The sequence below is a fragment of the Lontra canadensis genome, unplaced genomic scaffold (assembly GCF_010015895.1).
Source record: "Lontra canadensis isolate GAN:19392208 unplaced genomic scaffold, GSC_riverotter_1.0 scaffold1, whole genome shotgun sequence".
Classification (NCBI taxonomy): domain Eukaryota; kingdom Metazoa; phylum Chordata; class Mammalia; order Carnivora; family Mustelidae; genus Lontra; species Lontra canadensis.
In genome coordinates, this window is record NW_022630995.1 from 80,434,985 (window position 1) to 80,456,148 (window position 21,164).

Genomic DNA, 21,164 nt, shown 5'->3' on the forward strand with positions numbered 1-21,164 from the left:
TCTTAAGTTCACTATTTTTAGAAAACAAATTACTGCTGCTACTGGGCACCACTGTTGAAATTCACTGGGGTGGAGGAGGTGGGGATGGCACAATCCACTTTGAGTCCTTTTGCCAGGCAGGCACTGGCCTCTGGAAGTGCTCCAATTTTCCATATATCCTCCTTCATTCATTCAATAAATATTTATTGAGCACCTACTTTATACCAGATGTGCTTAGGATACATCAGTCTTATGCCCAGAACCAAAAATTATATTCAAGGTGTAAAAAAACTATTCCTTTGTTATAGAGCATGACAGAGAGATGGGGAGGGGGTAAGTGGTAGATACCTAAGTGTGAGGTAGACAACATACTAGAATCCCCAGGGCAAGGGTATGGTTCAAATTACATACCCTTCCACTCTCCCAACCCCAAGACAGTCTGACATAGTCTCTTAGGAAGCCATGCTCTGGGAGTTACTATATTTAGTGATTCATGGAAATGTACATATAATTTCTCATTAGTATTTGGGATGAGAAAAGAAAAGTGTACAGTTCCATTAATGCAGCTTAAAATCATGTTTGGTTTTTTGGAATTTGAATTTCACTGTTGGGAGATATTGCGCATATTTTTGACTCAAATCTTAAACTCTTTTCCAGAGGTTTTGTTGCTGAGCCAAATCTTTGCCCCAGAAGCCAGACTGGTCATCCATCCCTTTTAAATTTTGTTATGTCATTACAGGGTGCTGCTGAGGTCCTTTTAGCTTCAAGTCTGTCATCCAGTTTGTTACTTATAAGCATAGGGACCATTTCTGTTTTATTTTGTTTTAGTGCTATGTTTCTTTTATAAATACAACTTTGTATTTATGGCAATGCCATCTACAGATTTGGTAAACATACCACCCATATTCTCATGATAATCATGAAAAAGATGAGAACTAGACAGATGTGAATACAGTGTTCTCTTGGAACACAGTAACCACCAGCTCCCATATGGATAATTAATCAGGATCTGCGGGACCTGGTCATTTCAGCCTGTTTTCAATCTAGCCCATTTGCTGCTGCTTCACCATCACAAAAGTTATTGAGAAAGACCCAGCATTCTGTCCAGCGAAAGTTCCTTTATGCCACAACTGTCATACTCTACAGACCTAATTTGGTAATCCTGTCCAAGAAAAAAATGTAGTCAGATTTTTTTTTTTTTTTTTTTTTTTTTTAGGATTTATCTATTTATTAGAAAGAGAGAAAAGCAGACCATGCTGAACACAGAGCCCCATTCGGGGCTCAATCCCAGGACCCTGAGATCATGACCTGAGCTGAAATCAGGAGTCAGCCACTCAATTGACTGAGCCACCGTGTGCCCCCAGATAGATTTCTTTTTAGTAGATCCATGTAGCAGCCTAGTAATCACTGGGTTTTTTTTTTTTTATGTTTATTTAAAAACCTGGAAGCTTTTAATATGGCATCATGGAAATTTTCATTCAATATTTTCATCCTATTTTCAAAGAATTAAAAAAATCAGAGCAAATGTGATGCATAGAAAATCTGTTAACATTAAGATTTGTGAAGATTAAAAATATGAGACTAGCATCTCCTTTCATATAAACTATAGGGGATAAAAGAGAATGGGAAAAGTTATAATCATGTTTCTACAAGTAACCAAAAGAATGTATTGGGGAATCTTTCCCTGGATCTACAGTACTCATCCTGATCTTTATGACTAATGTCTGTTTATTGTCCTATGGAAGATGCGTGCTGGCATTTTGCATTTATTACCTCGTAGAATTCAACAGACCTGCTGGCTAGAGTTTTATTCCCTTTCCAAACATATAAGGTACTATAATCATTAAGCAACTTGCCTCAACTAGTCCTCGGTACTCAAAGTGAAAAAAAATGCGTTTCAAATGTCATGTTGAATACAATGCTCCTTTTGACACAGGAAATCATACAACAGGATATCAACTACTTCACAGTTGTTAAACACAACATATTTATGTTTTTTGGTAAATACAGGGGGTTTTTTGGTGAAATTGTTACCACCCACTAAAGAAATCTGGAAGCCTTCAAAAAAGGTTTTTCTAACTTCCTTTGCTTAGATATATGTTGTCTGCTGAAGTTATTTGACTTTTTAGGTTATGACAATTTCTTTTCAAGGTTTGAAAAAATTACCAAATCCCACTTGATAGGAAGATGCTTTTCCTAAGAAGTTTCCTATATAATGCAGTCTCTTTACGATTTCCAGACTTTTTGAATGAGTGATTAACAATTTCACCAAAAAAAAAAAGTGTTAAATGTCCCAAAAAGTCATAAATATGTTTAGCAATTATAAAGTAGTTGATAAAATATTGTATGATTTCTTATGGCAAAACAAGCATGGTATTTTAAAGCATGATGTTTGAAAAGTACATTTACTCACTTTAAGTAAGTACTTGGGACTAGTTGAGGCAAAGATATGATCACAGGGAATTAATATGAAAAAGAAAGGCTCAGACAATTCAAACAGGAAAGCTGGAGCAGAGCCATAATTAGCAAGAGAAGGAAAGCGCCCTTTGAGGCTGCTACATGGTGGAGGGAAATACCAGAGAAAAAGATTTGCTTCATAAAGAAATTGTATCACACTGGTAATAAACCTGAAATTAGAACCATCAGCCAGATTAGTGGGTAAAATAATCATAATTAACCCATAATTTAAAATGCAGTATTTCAAACAGCCATAAGTAAGCCCAGCAGTAGTGAGACTATCAGGATACACTAGTGATAAATTAAGAATGATACATGATTTTTTTTATCTTTGCTATTTAATTTGGCATTGCTTGATTTATTCATTTCTGCACTTGATCTTAGCCAAAAGCCCGAGAAGTGATGACTTATTTCTAAAAACCAGACTTAATGTACTTTATTTAATGTACAAAAAACACTGATTTGAAGGTTTCACATAGTTATCAGTTTTAAGTCTGCAGACATTAGTCTTAATTCCAGATTCATCATCAAGAAACTATGTAATTTTAAATAATTCTCTAACTTTCTGAACCATGTGTCAGGACATAGGAGAATTAAGTTTCTGATGGCACTGTTATCCTCTTTGATGGTATATGCATATATTTTAACTGTAAATACGTGTGTGTGTGTGTTATGTGTAGGTTACATAAATGTATAGGAAATGAAACCAATACCATTCTCCCTAGAAGGCAGGGACTGACCACAAGCCAGTCATGTTGCTCATTATCCATTAGGTTATGTCCAGTCATTCAACCGGTACATGAACATGTTTTAAGCCAACATTGTTTTACTTTATAAAAATTCATTGAACTAAAGCTTCCATGTATAATCCGGAGTATACTCAAGAACACACTATTTGATGTCAACTATTTTTATATTCTGAGAGGCAATAGAGCCCAGGGAGTTCAACTTCAGCCTGGTTGGGATTAACTCCCAACTGACCAACTGACTTTATTTTATTAAGTGACTTAATTTCTGTGCCTCCATTTCCTCATCAGCAAATTAGGTAGTGGTGCCTACCTCACATTGTGAGGGTTAAGCAAACTGATATGCATAAAATACCAGTGTCTGCCATTTGATAAACCTTTTTATCTGCATAAGTCTGAAGGGTCCCCTGAAGGCTAAGTAGAATGACAGAATCCGTTTTTATTTCAGGTTTTCACTATGGAGATGGCATTGTCAAGGCTGTAGATACTGGGGACAGGAGAGGAGGTATAAATTTCAGCAAGACTTGAGTCAAGGAAACAGATAAGAGGCTGTGGCTATAATCCAGGCAAAAAATGATAAATCTTGAATTACATGGCAAGTGGTAGAGGGATTGAGAGTAGTGAAAAATACTGCAGTGAGAAACCGAGACCTGGCTCACCATGTGGCTGTGGGAGTTAAAGGACAGACTCACAAAGGACTCCCAGGTTATGGATGACATTCTCGAAGGCAGGACAGGGAAGAGGAGGAGCTCCACGATCTCCAGCGCCTATGTACATCCGGCAGAAAATGCTCAGTAAGCAGCCCATGAGAACTCAGGAAGAGCTGGACTCCCCAGACCTCAGACTCTGCAGCAAAGAATCGCTGAAGTCAAGGGAGTAGATAACAGATTTGCCTTAAAACTCATTTTCAGTGACCAGGCAATCTTCTCTTCTATGCCAGACTAGAACACATCATCTGATGCAGTTCTGAACATTAACGGGAAATCATATTGAAGATTTCAACCTTGAAGTTAATTGCAAAGTTTGCTGCAGATGGCTAGTGTTTCAAAGAATCTGTTTTCTAAGTGATCTGGGTAAAAAAATGAACACAAGTCCCTGGTGCCACATTTCCCATCACATACTGCAGAACTGCCGATGATAGGCCCTTCCTTTGGCTCCTGGGGACTTAATTTCCCTGGGGAACTATTGTGGTTATTCAACTTTAAGACCTTGCAGGAAGAACCACTGTTATTCCTCTCTGGGGTCTTACTCAGAGCAAGCAACATGGAAGTAAATAGTCACTAAGGAGGAACAAGGAGAAATAAACAAGCTTTTAGCCAAATGTATGAACAATTCAGGTTTAAAAAAAAAAAAAAACTGGCCAAGATTTTACAAAAATTATAAATTAGGGACAGTAATACCACCCTGTTGTGGCTCATAATCTACCAGAGAATCCAGACTATAAAACCATAGCAGCTTTGCTGTTCCCAAGATAAAGGAAAGTGTGTTTCATTCTATGCTAATTTCTGCCTGCAGTGGTTAAATAAAGACTGTTTCAGGCTGGGAAAACAAAACCAGAAATTAGAACTAGGGTCTAGGTCCAGTTCTGCCAGTGCTTACTGTTAATTTTGGACCTATCTCCTTTGCAGAGTGCAGAGATCTCTTTTTTCCTAGTGTTACAGGATCTGTGATCAAAAGATAGCACTTAATGAAACTAGCCTTTGAAAAATTATTTTTGAAGGATCTTAAAGTCTTCCTGTCATTCAATAATACATTTCTTGCCTCAGAGGGCTCACTGGTCAACATGTTGTTGAAATCAATGCCTTGTTCCTAACATAGTCTACCATTTACTAAGTGCCTACTGCATGCTTTAGATGTTTATGAACTTGCTTGAAAAATCTCAATAACCCCACCCCAGTAGACAGTGGGATGTAATCCTTTTGTACAGAAGGGAAGATGGAAGCTTATGCAGGGTAGGTGACTTGGCAAAGGTCCCGTAGCTGATAAGTTTCAGTTAGCCTTTAAACCCAGATCTCCCTGACCCTGCAGTCAGGTTACTTTCAGGTCAAAAACTGTATTCTGGAAAGAACTCCAGGCAGGGAAGACTAAAAATAAATGGTCATCATTTTCCAATGTCTCACCATCGGAGTTGGGCCAGACAGCAAGCAGCCCAGTGAATCTGTGCTCTTCGCTCTGTCCCCTACAGGTCTTCTTCCTCAACGGTCCAACAGTTGACTTACATACACCAATTCAGGACTGGTATGTCATATACATCTTTAAACACTTAGCAAAATCAAATTTCAAAAGACACTTAAAAATGTATTGCAAAATGTACAGCATTTATTCACATACAGACAAAAAGGCACAAATTCTACTAAATAGTTCAACAAAAAAATACAGCTGTCCTCAACTAGTTTTATAAATACTTTCAAAAAGGGGGTAGAAATAAATACAGGATTGGGCCATGTAATATAAAATAGTCATCTCTACATATACTTTGTTTAATTTCTGATTTTTTTTAACTCTTCATGCACCTTTTTTTCCCAATTTTAGCTGAATGGACACCAAGCTAGGCACATAGTGAAAAATCCTCTGTACAAGGTTACAAATGTAATGACAAGTTTGTCCATTTCAAAATAATTAAGATTTGTACACAACACATAGAACCCTTCATTTTCGATTTTGTGTTTATAACCTAACAAATGACATTCCAGGCAACTTTACAAAAGTTTAACTAGCCTACATTTTGACATAATACATTGATCATAATCAAAGATATTTCTTGGTCAGGATGCACAAGGAAAGATAAAGCTTCAAAGAAAAGAAAGGAAAACAGAGCAAATGGCTCCTACTAAGAGAGTGCAAGTGGGTGGGGTGGGTGGGTGCTGCGTATGGCCGCCTCATACAGAGTTCCCAGCAGGACGTGAACTAACTTACAAAGCTATCATTACACTGTCAGAGAAACCGTGCTCTATACCATTTGCATTTCAAAGCAGGAATAAAAAGTGTGGGCTTTTTATTTTTGTGTTTTGTTTTTGTGTGGGTTTTTCTTTATTTTTTTGTTTTGTTTTTTTGTTTGTTTTTTGTTTTTTTTGGTTCAGCATAACTTGGAACATTTGAAAGCTTTTCAACCTAAATGTGGGGAAAAACAGGTAAGGCATTATTTTTGCACAAAACTAGCATTCCTAAATAGTGCAAATGAATCTGGTACCTCTTAAAATGGTGAGAGGTCATATACTTACTAAAATTTAGATTTTCTTTCTATGGCTTGACAGATTACCCCTCTATATATTCTACTCTCACCCAGAGCTGTTGCTGTGGTCAAAAGGTAACTGTAAAGTGTCCACCTTCTTCTGTATCCAACAAAAACATTTTTGCTCATATGCAAAAAATCTGATTTTTAAATTACGCTATGAGTAAATGTACAACTTGGATTCATTAAGAAACTCCTAATATCTGTAGCAACAGCTTATCTGGACAGCAGTCTTTCAGAATGAGCCCCATAGCTCAAAAATAGTCAATCTAAAAACCTGGGTCATTCTTTCCCCTCCCCTGAATTAGCTACTAAAATGTATTCGAAAAGTTAAGACTTGGTTTGAAAATGTCATACATACAATGGGGATGTGTCAGATCTACTATTTGATCATCGGATAAAACTTGCATAGCAAGATGGAATTCCATAAGCCTTTTTTGCTGTTGACAATCACCTGGAAGACTTGAAAGGTAACTACAGAACTCAAAGCATCCCTCGTTAATTATCAGAATGTCCCTGCCACATGGAAACAGATGTATAAATGAATCAGGAATCTGAATACTGGTATTAACAAACTAAGGATAATTTAGGGGAAGTTGGGCTTGTTCCAAGTGCCCATAATTCTAAATTTCATTGCTACTTAAACTTTCCTTAAGTTTGATTCACAACTACATTGAATTCCAAAGAAAATTAACAGGACCTTAACACTATCCACTGTCTTCATACATACGCACTACAGTGAGTGCAAAAACAGAACATTGTACTCAAATTTAATGCTAAATTCATTATTGCTGATAACTTACTAGTTATTGCCATTTGCAATTAGAAAGTCCAAGTTACGAATTGGAGCTTAGAACTCTGACTCCAGGAAACCTATTACACTTCAGTCTCTTTCCCGTATAACCTTGGTCAATGGTAAGAGGTTATCGCAACTTATTGCCTTTCTATTGTTTTTAAAATATAACCTATTTTTCTTTTTTTTTTTTTTCTTTTTTTTTTTTCTTTTCCTTTTTCTTAAGGAATCCGTTCATGTTGGAAGCCTGGATTCCCCAACATATGCAATAGTGGTTGGCTCTGGGAAATAATGTCACCAGAGTCTGGAAGTTCATTGCTTAAACTTGAATAGCCATTAGTATTGTTGGAAGCCAGATGGCCAGGTATGCCAAAGGCCAGGGAGATCCCAAGTTGGCCCAAAAGGAAGTGGTTAGGGAAGAGGAAGGTCAAGAGGACTGATAAAATGGGACCTTTCTCACAGAACTTTCTAATGGCTTCTTTCTCCACCAGTCCCATACCCACAACACACTCAAGTGCTTCAGGCAACAGGACCTTGCTATACTGACCCTTAATCTGCAAGCTGCAGCAGCTACCCCCTGCCCCTTCAGATCTTCTAGATCTGACCTTTTTTTTTTTTTTTAAATTCTCTCTTCCCCATCTGCTGTTCTAATTTACACATGAATTCCCTAGAGTCACTGAAGCTTCGGAGCTGCTGCCTCTAACTACAATGCAACAAAAACAGCCTTGTGGGCCAAAGTATAAATAGGACTTCAACATCTACCACAGTCCTAGGAAGTAAGTTCTATGGGCTATTAAACGGTACGTGAGGGTTTCTCAAGAACTGCATCTGATTCCGCATATTCAGGTAACCAAGAGTTTGTGCTTTGGGAAAAATACAGAGGGCAATACAAACTCAGGAGGCTTCTGTAAGCCTTGCCCTCTGAAGACTTATTTCAGTCATTCTCATCTTAGTGTTTAATTCAGCCTCAAGTACTAAGGTCTTGAGGGTTACAATCTACTCTTGTGTTTCCTCAACAAGTTGCAGATAACACACTTCTCACAACAGTGATTCATAAAGCACTCTGAAAAAAAAAATTCAATCTGACTTGCAAGTAAATGTGTTTGTGTAGCTCAGGAGTGATGGGGTTCTGCTTGTCCCCCACATCAGAGCTCTGGTCTAGCAACTCCACAGCAAGCCCGCGGCGCCCCCACGCCATCTCGGTTTCATCAAGAGGCCAGAATGCTTCTCCTGATAATGTCTGTCCTCCGGCTGATAGTGCTGCTGGCGTGTATGCATTTCTTTTCTGATGCCTCACTCTCTGAGTCACTCATCTCTACATCAGGGACATACCCGTCATTCTCATTGTCAGATTTTAATTTGTTCTTTACCCTCTCCTTGGCTGGAACTCGGCCTAAGCCCAAATAGGGGTAGTCTGAGTGCTGGTGGCAGGCCCCCTCGTGGGCCTCTCCCTGCTGCTGCCGTTCCCCTTTCTTTGGAATCCGGAATCCTCCCCAGTTTTTCACTGGGCTGGCAGGTGTTGTAGGCACTTTGACTGCAGTCTGGTTACAGTTTACTTTGAGGGAGCCGTTGCACTTGGGCACTATCTCCTTCCTCGTGCCAGGTGCTGCCTGCCCCGCTCCCAGGGAGGCGGCAGCTCTGCTGTTGTCCAGGTGCCTCTGGGACACGTCTGTGGACCTGAGAGGCTTGTGACTCTGTTTACAAGGTCTGTCCTTTAAGTCTCCCTTACTGAGATCACAATGAAAACGATGGTCTCTTCTGTCCCCATGGTCTGGCATCACCAGCCCATTTTTCTGCTGTGCTGATATGAGACGTGCTTCTGCAAAGGTCTTTTCAAAACTCAAAAAGCTCTCTGGGACCACCATCCCCTCCCTTCTCCCACACAGGTCCGGCTGCTTCAGCAGGGTTTTGCCTCCACTCCCAGTGCTGTTCTGCAATAGATCTCGCTTATGGGGCTTTTTCAGCGAATGAACCAAGGAAGTACCCATTTGCTTCCTGAAGAACGCAGAATGCCACTTCAAGTCCTCTATCTTGGGAGCATCAGGGCCCACAGAAGGACTGTTAAACAAAAGCATGTTTTCCAGTGAGGAGGAGGAGCAGGAGGAAGAAGGCACACCTATGAACATATAACCACAAAGAAAAAAATTACAGAAGCAGATCCAAAAAAATAAAATTCTAGAACCTTAGCATGGCCCCAGTAATGCAAACTACCCACCCAACAGTACAACGCACAACCACCCAGTCTATAAAAATTTACACAGAAATATTATCCGCCTTGAGAATCTGCATTCAGTCTGTAGACTCGATTTAATATGCTGTATTTTCTAAAATAGCTGAAGCTCACAGAAGTTTTCATGAAACATCTTTCCAAGAGAAACATTCTCCTTCAAACAAAACAAGTGATCTTTCAAAGAGGAATCCATGCAGAATGCCCCTGGTCAAGCACTGCCTCTGCCCCTGCACCTGGTTAGGCATCTGCCTCTGAGACAAGAAAGAGAGCATCACAAGGGCAGCAACTGGGGCCTTAGAAGTTTGAATCTCCAAGGGCACCTGGGTGGCTCAGTCGGTTAAGCACCCAACTCTTGATTTCCGGCTCAGTTGTGATCTCTGGGTCATGGGACTCAGCCCTGCGTCGGGCTCCATGGTCAGCATGGAGTCCGCTTGAGACTCAACCCTCTGCCTCTGCCCTTCCTCCCTGCACCCTCTCTCACACTGGCGCGGTCTCTCTCAAATAAGTAAGTAAATGAAAATCTTTAGAGTTTCTTTCTCCAAAGTAAATGTACCCTCGTGGGGCTATGATGAGGATAAGTAACTGTAAGTACATGAAACGAGAAAGGAAGATTTAGTTTAAAATCATTCTTGATACCTAGTAAATGTCTTTTAAATCTTCACTATTATATACAAAGCCTATTTGTGGAAGTAAACTGAACTGTCACCCAACACGAGAAGGATAAGTTAAAATGGTGTTTTGCAAACATTTTTGCTGCAAATCACAATAACTAAAATTTCACAATGTAACCCAGTAAGAGCTCACATTTCATGAAATCATATTAGCCTTCCCCCACCAGATGTGGCACTGACATGTCACTTGCTTTCAATGCTGGTGGTGACCCACTGAATTCATCTCACAACCAACTAAGGAATCCTAACCCTCAGCGTGAAAAACAATGAATTCATAACACACTGGATTTTGTCACAAGGACCATGTTTCTGCAAGAGCCTCTGGGACATCTATAAAGAGCTGTTTTCATGTTCTGTCTCCCATAAGGTATAAGCCACCAGGAAAGCAAGGCTCTGCCAGGCAGGAGCCCAGTTGAGACCTCCCTGCTCCACAGACACGGGCACCACATGTGAACAGAAGAGAGCGAGCAACTCCGAACACCATGGAGTTCAATGAGCGCTCTGAACACGAAGGCATGTGGGCGCCACAGGGTAGGGAGTTCTACAATCCACTGGGCCAGAGACTGCCTGCTTTCTCAAGGATCAAACCTTCAGGTCAACCTTCATGCCACACTTCCATTTCTCTTCCTCAGTCACCTACTGTGGGAAAACAAAGGTAAGAGGGACTGACATTTTCTAAACTCTGAGTTCCATCTACCTGGGATCCATGTCTCTGAAAAGCCTTGGCCTCAGGACCTGGAAGCATGGTCCCCACTGAGGACATGCTCCTCCAGCAGAACAGCCCTGCCGTTCTCAGCTTCACACACACGTCCAAACCATGGACCCTGACTGACATGTCTAAGCTGTGGCCATGTCCTCCTCACCTGGAACCACCTATCTTCTAAGACTGGGGATCCACCTGCGGCGTGAGCAATAATACAGCTGAAAGTCTAAAACTGGAAAGGAGGGTGGGAGGAGGCATCCTAAAGGGTTTCCACTTCATTCCCTGTGGCAGCCTGCAGAAAGATTAATGTTGCTTTCAACCCATCACACTTAGTATGGGGAGGAAGGGTTTGTTTACCTTTTCTGGGACAGCAGTAGGATTTCCTTACAGCTATGATACACAAAACACTTCCTAACCTGGTGAAGAATCTCAATCACTTACCCAAATAAAAACCTCAGCCATGAAATGCAAAAAGCTTCCTGCAATATCCAAAAAAAAATGACTCTTAAGTGAAATCAGATGAAAATGCTCTTTACAGCTTATTTTTATAGGTAATCACTCATTACATAACAACTTAACCAGAGTCACAGAAAGCCCTCCAATGGCACAACATGCATTAAAGTTCCTGCTCAAGGGCAGCACAGGCAGCTCGGCCTATGCTGGCCAGAAGCTGGGGCATCTGCAGACAGCTGTTTACAGGAGGCCACAAAGACAAGGGATAAAATAGATCCCGTGTATTTATATTCAAGTAGGAATAATGAATGAAAGAAGTTCACTTGAAACACTGTGAGTCAAACAAACTGCTTTCCCTGATGAACCCTACTTAACAAAAATTTAAGTTTTACAACTATAAACTCTAGCTAATGATACATCTGGAAAATATTTCTTCTCGGGAAGAAAATTATCTAAGTAACATTAATAAGTTAATGCCATTAGTATTCACTATGAAACAACGCCTCAAGAATACCATTCAAAACTCCCTAAGTTTGTTTCTCTTTGTTCAGCTGACCAACTTAAGACTAGTTCCATTCATCTGGCTAGTTTTAGGTAAGCCAGAATTTGGACTTCAGTGTAATAGGGTATAACCACTTCTTTGTTGCTCCTATGCGTCAGCCATCTACAGAGACAAAAAGTCACCGCAGCGGGAAAAGCTAGCTTTCTATGGCCACACAAGGCAAGTGCTTGGGCCTGGGGACAGGGCCCTGAAGACCCAAGACCTGCCTGATCCACTCCGTGATCTCCTTCCCTGAGAGCCTCCCGATGCTGGCTCTGCGGGATTCACAGTCACAGAATGTCAGTACTCAGAGACCCAGGGGAGGTGGAGATTCTGAACCCAGCCCCTCTTACAGATCCAGGATCCCAGAGAGGTTCAAGGACTTGCCCTAGCATGCACCCTGCCTCCAAGTAACAGATGTGCTCTCCACAACGGAGGAAGTATGTATCTTCGTTTCCTTGTTCACTCTGCCTAACCCAGAGCAATGTAGAAGAGAGGGCACTAAATAAACACTTGGTGCTGAATCTCAAAAACATCCAAACTTCCACCTACACCAAAATGTGCATTGGAAATGTTATCTCAACATGGATGTGTGCCTTAACCATACTGTCTTAACAGATCTTATTTATCACACCTTACAAGGTAGATCCAAAGACCAGACAATCTATAAGTCTTTATGGGTATCCCCATGACACTTTACAATTATCAGGTGCTTTGCAACACACCAGAGAAGTTGCTGTTCTACTCGAATCTCACAAGAGCTCCCAGTAGAAAGCCTGAGATATCACCATCATGTTACACAGGAGGCAATGGGGGAGCCTCTGAAAACTTGGGCTTGCTTATGTTTGGCCTATAAGTAGAGGATATAGGATTCAATCCCCATTTGAGGTCACAGAGGTCACATCCAAAGCCCTTTTCCCTATATTGTGATGCTTCAGATGCCCAAAGATTTTCTTGAAATAGTAAAGTCGGTGCTTCCAAGATTCTCCTATAGCATACATAAAAGAAAATTAAAGAAACTATTATTTTTTTTTCCTTTCCCAGAACGTGAAGGCTTACAAACCCCTGCACTACTGTTTGACCTACAAGAGCTTAATGCATACCTGAAACTCTTTCTTGCTCCAAGAGCTTAGTGTAAAGATTGAATATCTGTTCCTGGACTTTGCACACAGACCGCTTAATCTTTTCCCTGCGGGTCACCATGTAAGTGAGGTTCCGAACCTAGAACGTAGAGAATAAAGACGCTAAGTAAGCAACACATCATAACGGTACTTCAGTGTTTTTTCTTTACCTGAGAAATGTGTTCTACTAGGGCTGTGAGTGACGTCGAAATCAAGATGTACTTCAACATTTTATCCAATCTCTAAACCACTTTTGGGCTGCTAACTAGGATTCTGCGTAGGCAGCAGCCACATGGAAGAGAGACTGATGGGGACCTTGAACAGAAGCCCTGCCTCGTCCACCACACCCAGCCTGAGGCTCATCCCAGCAGGGAAGACCACTGGGGTCCAAGTCCAGACATGCCACCTCCTGCCAAAGGGCTCTGCATACCACCCCCCAGGAGCTACTCCCCATGAATTCTGATGGAAGGCTTTCGAGCAGTTCAGAAGCCACTTTATCAAGCATCTCTTGAAGATGGAATTAAGGAAGCACAGGGTCAAGGGCCATCACAGAACACCCTTGACCACACCTGCCAAAAATCATCTCTGCACCAAGCCCACTAGAAGACCAAATGGGTACCAGAATCCAAGTAAACTTATTATCAACTGGACAGCATCTGAAATGCCTGCAGCCTACAGGTAGCTACTGTGTCCCTCTAGAATGTAAACCTAGGAAACGTCCTCCTTGTTTTGCCACTGATATGCTGTCAGCATCTCAAGTCCAACTCCCTGTATCACCACCACCAACTGCCACTGCCCTCTTCCACATTCATCTGTGACAAAAAAGAGCCAAGTACTAAAAGCTCCACTTGGCATCCGACCACAGCTGCTGGGGATCCCACATATACACCCACTAACCAATATGAACTAATCGATCCCTAGATTTGTTCCCCTTTTTTAAAGCCACCTATGATCAGTTGATACGAAAACAAAATAACTAGTTAATAAATGCCCTTAACTCCTCAGTCCTCAAACCTACTGGGAAACCTGACTAGATTGCATGCACCTGAAAACACAAATGTCAAATTCAACACCCCAGAGCTACAATTAAACCTCTTCAGGAAGATGAAGACCAGAGCCTCATTAGAGCTCAGCAGCGCGAGTGCAGGGCCTCCACCTCCGGCACAGCGTGGCGACACTCCCTTAACACCGGTCTTCCTGAGGTGCGGACAACCCCTTTCCCTGCCACCTCAACTGAACAAGCTGAAGGGTTCCCGACCTTTCCCGTAAGGGTGGCAACAAGCCCCACACACAGGCCTTGGCACTTTGGCTTCTGTGCAAGCACCTCCCCTAAGGTCTCCAGTCCTTTCTGAACTCTAACCGTTCCAGCTGCCCTTCCTGTGTTCACGGCTGTCTTGTCTCCAAGAGGACAGGAGGCATAAAGAGTGACAGGCCGGCTGGCTGGTTTTCTTCTTTTTTGCATCATGGTGGTTTCCGGGCCTATTGCAGGAGCACCCAGTCAGGTTTCTGCTGACCCTCATCATCTGGCGGACTACTGAGCATCCTAACAGCTCTTCTTGATGTACAGACATGTGTGCGTGTGTATGTGTCCTCTCAGAATTAAAGAATTGAGAAGAAAATCACTCTATCTCAGAGTCGATATTATTTTGGTGTAATTCGCCCTGGCCAGAGCCTGTTCTGACAGCCTCAGGGCCCCAGGCCAGAAGATGTCCTTTCTAAAAATCCTGGCCAATATGGGGATCAAAGCGGCTCCCAGGCTATTACCTTTGGTAAGTATTGTGCCACCAGGGCAGCGGTTTGAGCGTGGAAGGCCAAAGAGAGGAAGAGGCAAGACTAGGTTTGTATCACAGATTAAAAACTTCTGCCCAACAGTTTTTACATCAGGACTCTGACTTCTGGAAATAGGAAACAGAAACCAATTCTGACATCCTGAGAACAAGCGAAGTTACTCTATTCAAGTCAGATGTACACCCAAGGTACTTACAGCTGACTTGAAAGTATCCGGGAAAACAGAAAATAAGGAAACCAGGGTACCTGAACTTTGCATATTATTTAAATTTAATTCTGATCGCTTCAACCACTATCCCCAGGAAAGGCTTCCACCCTGACTGCTAAGTGGACAAATTCCACTACTATGCCCTCATGATCTCTGATAAGAAACCTCTACCTGTAACCCCAAAGAGCTAAGGCCAAGGTGGATTTTCACTGGGACAAATGAACCCCTGAATAACCTAGCCCTGGCTGACCACATTTAGACTAGTAAGCACACTAAACCTTCCCTCTTCTATGCACAAAATACTCCTCACAGGACAACTTCCACCAGCAGCCCCAGCTGCTCCTGAATGCTCTGCCCTTCTTGCATGCCGCTCAACCAAACATCCTCCCCCCCTTCATCCTCTCGCAACTGCCAGCAAGGAGTTACCAAAAATACCAGTTCATGGGTGCGCCTTCACAACACACTATACCAGAGTCAGGCTTTCCCCCAAAGCTGTGATTCTCAAACAGAAACATAAGGGGACCCTAAAACACAGGAAAGCTGGCCACTAACCACCCCACCCCCGTTTCTGGAGTCAAAGGTGGGGTCCAAAACTCTGCATTTCTGTTACGTTTCCAGGTACTATTGCTGCTGGTTGGGGCCCGTGCTCTGAGAACCACTGCCCTCAGGAATCCAAGAATGGTCTTAAGGAGTTTTCTTGAATCCCAAACACTGCTCGCACACTAAAGCTCAACATGCATTTTGTTTGGGGACACCTGTAGCCTCTATCAGATTCTCAAAGGTGACCATTCCACTGAATGGTGAGTAGGACAGTCTCCCAGGAGGTGGCCCCTTCGCATGAGCCCCACGTGCAGAGGAGGCAGGTCTCTGAGAAAGTTCTCATTTACTGCATCTTGTAAAAGACAATGTCCAAGGGATAGGGATTCCACCAGAGTGAAGCGGCAGCCTCGGGAACTTGACACAGCCACAGACCACACCTCAGCAATTGCGTCTTCTTAAAAATGGGGGTTCCCAAACCCTCCTAAAATGCACTCCTGCCACCTAACTTTGCCATCCAGAACGGTACCCAGGTGTGGAATGCCCAGCGGTGTGTATTTGCAAGAAAGAGCTATCAATATTATCGTTCATCAGTTGTTCGCATTTCTAATGAAGGCTACTCATTTGTCAGTTTAGAACCAACCACAGCCTTGATTATAATCCCGTGTATCCATGGCTTCTGCTTACCTGCTATGAACTACTACTATGTGAATTAGAAGAATTGTAACTTAATTGAAAAAGTAATTTAGGATTTGTTCCGGTCACCCCTGCCCTGATAAACCTTTGGCCTGATATACTTAATTGTCTATAATTACAAAGCACTGTGCGGCTCTCAGGAGCACAGTACGGATTTCAATGTTTTTTAAAGCTTCCACCATAGCTGGCCTTGTGGCAAATTCTGGAAACTTATTTTTCATTATAAGAAGCCCATTTTAAACAGACACTAAATTCCCTAAAATGGCCTAGGCTTTTAATAAAATAATTTTAAGTAATGCCACACACACACACACAAAAATCCTGATTTATTCCCTGTTTCTCGTACATCATCGGTATCATTCTACTTAAAAACCAACAGTAAGGACTCCAAAAAAAATGTTTAGAATTTAATTATAAGTGCGTGTTAATCTGAGTAACTGAAGTACAGAAAAGAGTTAGTACACCACAAGCATTTTCTACACTTTTATTCTGTGGTGATCATGAGACAAACACAGTCCAAACATTTAGACTTATCGTCCTCCCTCCTGAGGACTATCTGACTCCATAGCTCATGCAACCCCACGGACCGCGGTCGTCAGGCTGGGAATAATGGCTTCTTAGTAGGACTCCAGTTTAGCTTTCTGAATCCCTTTCTCCTCCCTCTCTTACAAATGCCACACACAGGTGGTTGAGGTGAGGTCTTCTTTACACTCACCACCAGGGGGGGGTACAGCAGCACAAGAGCCTCACAAACCCTCCTCCCGCTCGGCCTCCCCCTGAATCTGGAATCCAAACCTGGCCAGAGGGGGTGTTGCAACAAGCTGGCCCTCTGGCACTTGGGTCTCCTATGGAAAGGATCTCTAATGAACACTAAATACTTCCGCACCTATGCCATCTTTCGCGGGGCCACACAGGTCTCTGTTAGAGCTGGATTTTTCAGCTTAATCCTCCTCCAATTTATCCCTGCTCTTTGCCTACGCTCGCATTTCAAATTATCTCTGTGTCAGATCCTCTCCCAGGCAGGTGAATCATTCCCTGCTAATAAGTGAGGTGCTTCGGGGCGACGCAGTAACTGTTTCAGGCCACTGGGGTGCCTTTCAGTGCAGGATGCTCCAGGCCAGAGAGCTTGGGTCCCAGTTCCTGTGCACTAATGAATTTAATCGTAGCTGGCAGTCAGGGGAGTTGCCGCAGAAGGTGCTCTAAGATGCATCCCCAATTAGCAACCTCAGTCAGAAACTACCTACGGGCGAACAGGAGGCCCTGGAGGGAAGACAGCCCAATCCTAATTATTCCTGTAGCAGGAAGGGAGGTCCAGACTGGGGCTCCAAAGATAATGGAGAGTTGGGGAGGCACAAAGCAGCCACACGTTGAAGGAAGTGCCATCAGCCAAGGCTCCAGGCAGCCCAAAGCCACTACATTCACAATCCAGTAGTGGAATCAAGTAGTGTACTGAACACTACTCAGGGCTCCTCAGATAGATGAGACAGCACTGTGCGCCAGCTAGCCCGCCCCAGCCCCGCACAGACACACCACAGACACACATGGACAGGAACACACAAGCACACACGCACAGTATATACTCTGCCTCAGTGATGACTTAGCACCTCACTGCCAGGACAACCTCCGGGAACAGATACGCATGTGTATGTAAGTTCATGCACACACATCAGCACCCACTACCTGCTCGCCCCCGGGACGGTACCGGGAATGTCCCTGTGAATTAGCGAATAAACGAGGGTGAGCCAGAGAAGCAGTGCCTAGCTCTCCTTGATGAGCCTGTCACTGGCACCCAGTGTTTCCCCAGGTCTGAACAAGAATCTTCTACTTCTGCCTGCCCCCACCATGAATCAAATCCACCTGGTCTTTCTAACTCCATCTGCAAACAATTCTGAGCCAATCCCTTGGTCGTCTTCCTGGGGCTCAGTTCCCTCTAGCACTGGAACGAAGAGGAGAGGGGACACACCCCATTTGATCTTACAGAACAACAAGGATTAGTGGGAAAAGTGTTTTAAAAATAAATCACAGAGAAGCTCCCCACTCTGTGGCAGTCTTACACATATGTACAATGAGTTTACCAGCCCATAAATATATTTAACTGACACAACCTCATGCTGCAGTGTGTACAAGGGTCTGGGAGTAAAGGAACTGGCTACCATTCCTTGCTCTGGGCAAGCAGCCGCCTCTTTGCAATCTTCTTTTCTAAGTCACTACAAGGTGTCAGTGTCAATCATTACCCTCTCCAGGTCCTGCCTCAGGTGAGTGAACAGCTGCAGCCTCCTAAACAAGACATCCTGCTCCCGCTTCGCTAGATTGTCCTCTTCATCTTTCTTTGGAGTGATCAAGGGCTTGTTGAAGTTGACCTTCCTCTTCAACTTCCAGTACTGGTACAGGAAATCCACTACTTCCTCAGGCAGCCGCAGGGCCCTGGCCACATCCAGCAGGTTGACGAAGGTGTAGAATTCATCTTCCAGCTGTTGCAGCTTCTGCTTGCGGACACTCACCCGGTGGGCCTCCTCTTGATTCTGCTCAAGGCTGGCAAAAGGCTCCAGTGGATTCCGAGGGGAACACTCAGAAGCCCCATTCTCCTGTGCGGCCCCCTCACCGAGGCTCTCCTCAGGTTTTCTATGTGAGCTATGCTTCGGGCAGTAGGACTTGAACTTGACTTCATCATTCTCTGCCAAGATGGTCTTCATCTCCAGGCCCCGGTCGAAAGCACAGGTCACATGGAAGGCCGTGCGGCAGTTCTTCACAGAGCACTGGAAAGAACACAGAGAACGCGAGAAAAAACGGTTATGGAGGACAGTGGCTGAAGGCCCTCCGTGCTGGGCACCCTCTTCACATCCACACACAGGAAGAGTGGTACTTCAAGCATGCGCCAGGAGAGGGCTCTCTACCTCAGTTAACCCTGGCATGTCTAGTCTTCTCTTAAATAAGGTATTGAAGGGAAGGAACTCTTTCCATGAAAGGTTTCATAAACCAAACCATCACTCTTAGAAAAGTAACTGCATCCGAAACGCCTCTTAAGGCAGACGCAATTACACAAATGGCACACGTAGACAAAAGTGGTCTGGCACAGATTATACTAAAAAGAACATGGGCTCAATATGCAGAGTAAACTCTGAGGAATTAACTAGTTTTCCTAGATTTGAACTCTTTTAAAAGTGCTTATATAGGGACACCTGGGTAGCTCAGTTGGTTAAGCATTTGCCTTGTGCCCAGGTGATTATCCCAGAGTCCACACTGGGCTCCCTATTCAGTAGGGAGCCTACTTTCTCCCTCGACCGTTCACCCTGCTTGTGCTCTGACAAATAAACAAAATCTTTTAAAAAATAAATTAGGGGCACCTGGGTGGCTCAGTTGGTTAAGCAACTATTTTCGGCTCAGGTCATGATCGATCCCAGGGTCCTGGGATCAAGTCCTGCATCGGGCTCCCTGCTCGGTGTCAAATAACTAAATAAATAAATAAAATTAGGTTTTTAAAGTGCTTATATAAAAAGCTTGAAAAAGAATCTCTTCAGGAAGGATAACTACTACTCGGAGTTTTTCAAGGAACATGAATCCTCCTGCTTACTTCCAGCCAGGAAGGGAACACATGGGAAAATAAATAGTACACTTCTTCCAAGCAGCCAAGTCTGACAAGAGTGAATAAAAAACTCCTGGAAAGAACAGGTAAAAGGAGAATCGAGCACAGGAAGGGGGATGGGAACAGGTCTCCTCGCCAGTGAAGAGGCTCCACCAGATGCAGAAGGCTTCTGGGGCCAGGGGAGGCCCAGCATCAGGAGACTAAACTGCAGTGTGGTAGAACAACTGCGAAGGACCCACTTCCTGTGGGCCACAGGGAGTGTTACCCAGAGACCAGGCCCCACCCTGCTGTGTCTCCCGCCTCACTAGTGTCTCCCGCCTCACTAAACACTGTCCCTCTCTCTGCCTGATCAGGGCTACAATTTAGAGCCTTGATGTAGATGGCAAGCCAGAGGCTAGCAGGAAAAAAGTCATTAACTTCTCCCCATCTGATCTCACTGGGCAAATCCCTGGAAGGAGATTTCCTTGTGGTGACTGAAGCCAGTCCCTTAAAAGCAACACTGTATTTGTGTGAGGCCAAGTGATTCCCGGGCACACCAAGACTGCAGAGGAGCAGAACCCGTGGCCGCAGGCCAGCTGAAAAGCTTAATTAAACTCATTCAACAGACCCTGAATCCCATAACTACAAATGGCAGAGGCTGGAGATGGGGCTTTTTCCCCTAATCATTTCAGTATTTAAGAGGTGACACACTGGCATCCATGATTTCTTCCATTTTTATAAAGTCTCTTTTACACAGAAGTACAGAAAATCCAGCTCCCTTCACCAATCCCATTACAAACACTTCAGGCACATGAACTCACATAAATCTGTAATTTTACCTATAAATAACCTCAATTCCAAGAAATGTGTGAAATCAGCTTTAGTGGCAGGCAGAACATGCGTGCACACACACACACACACACACACCTGGCCACTATCATTAAAAGACAAAGTGCTCCTCCCTTTTAGAGCACAGCCAAGTGGGAAGTAAAAGTGGGAACAGATGACGAGACACTATCTGGGTTTGGCTTAAACTACATCTAACCAAAACGTTCCAACCTTAAAGAGGAATGAGCTGCAGCAGAATATTTTATACAGGACTTTGTAAAAACGCCAAACGGCCTTCCTCTGGGTTTTCCTATTCAGGTTGACTCAGCAAACAGATGTTACAGAAACATAAACCAGAGCCTTCCAGCTGCAGACATTTCAGAGAGGAATTCTTTAATAAAATCAATCTATTCTGTGAAGATATGAAAAATCATCAACCTTACTTGGCCTCTTAGACTCCTTCAAATTAATGTTCTAGGCAAAAAGGTCAGTGGCGACAAAAGAAGTCATTTTACTATTATTCTTTTCAAAAGAGAAACAGAAGATCTCATTCACGCACCTCTCAGAAACACCAGTTCAGGCCTAGGATTGGTGTACTCAGAAAAGGGCACAAATTCTG

General features: G+C 43.2%; 1 protein-coding gene across 10 annotated transcripts in view; it reads right to left on the minus strand.

Moving 5' to 3' along the window:
- Positions 1-7,660: 7,660 nt before the first annotated feature.
- Positions 7,661-21,164, minus strand: part of JADE1 (jade family PHD finger 1) — a 58,400-nt gene continuing 44,896 nt past the window's right edge. For 9 of the 10 annotated variants that reach the window (XM_032857794.1, XM_032857822.1, XM_032857802.1 and 6 more), the window contains 3 exons: positions 18,390-18,911; positions 12,909-13,026; positions 7,661-9,323 (listed from right to left, as the gene is read on the minus strand). In XM_032857794.1, the coding sequence (XP_032713685.1) occupies positions 8,416-9,323; positions 12,909-13,026; positions 18,390-18,911 (1,548 nt within the window). In that variant the 3' untranslated portion in view covers positions 7,661-8,415. Of the gene's footprint in view, positions 9,324-12,908; positions 13,027-18,308; positions 18,912-21,164 lie in introns of those variants that run through there. The other variant, XR_004382678.1, reaches the window with a different exon arrangement.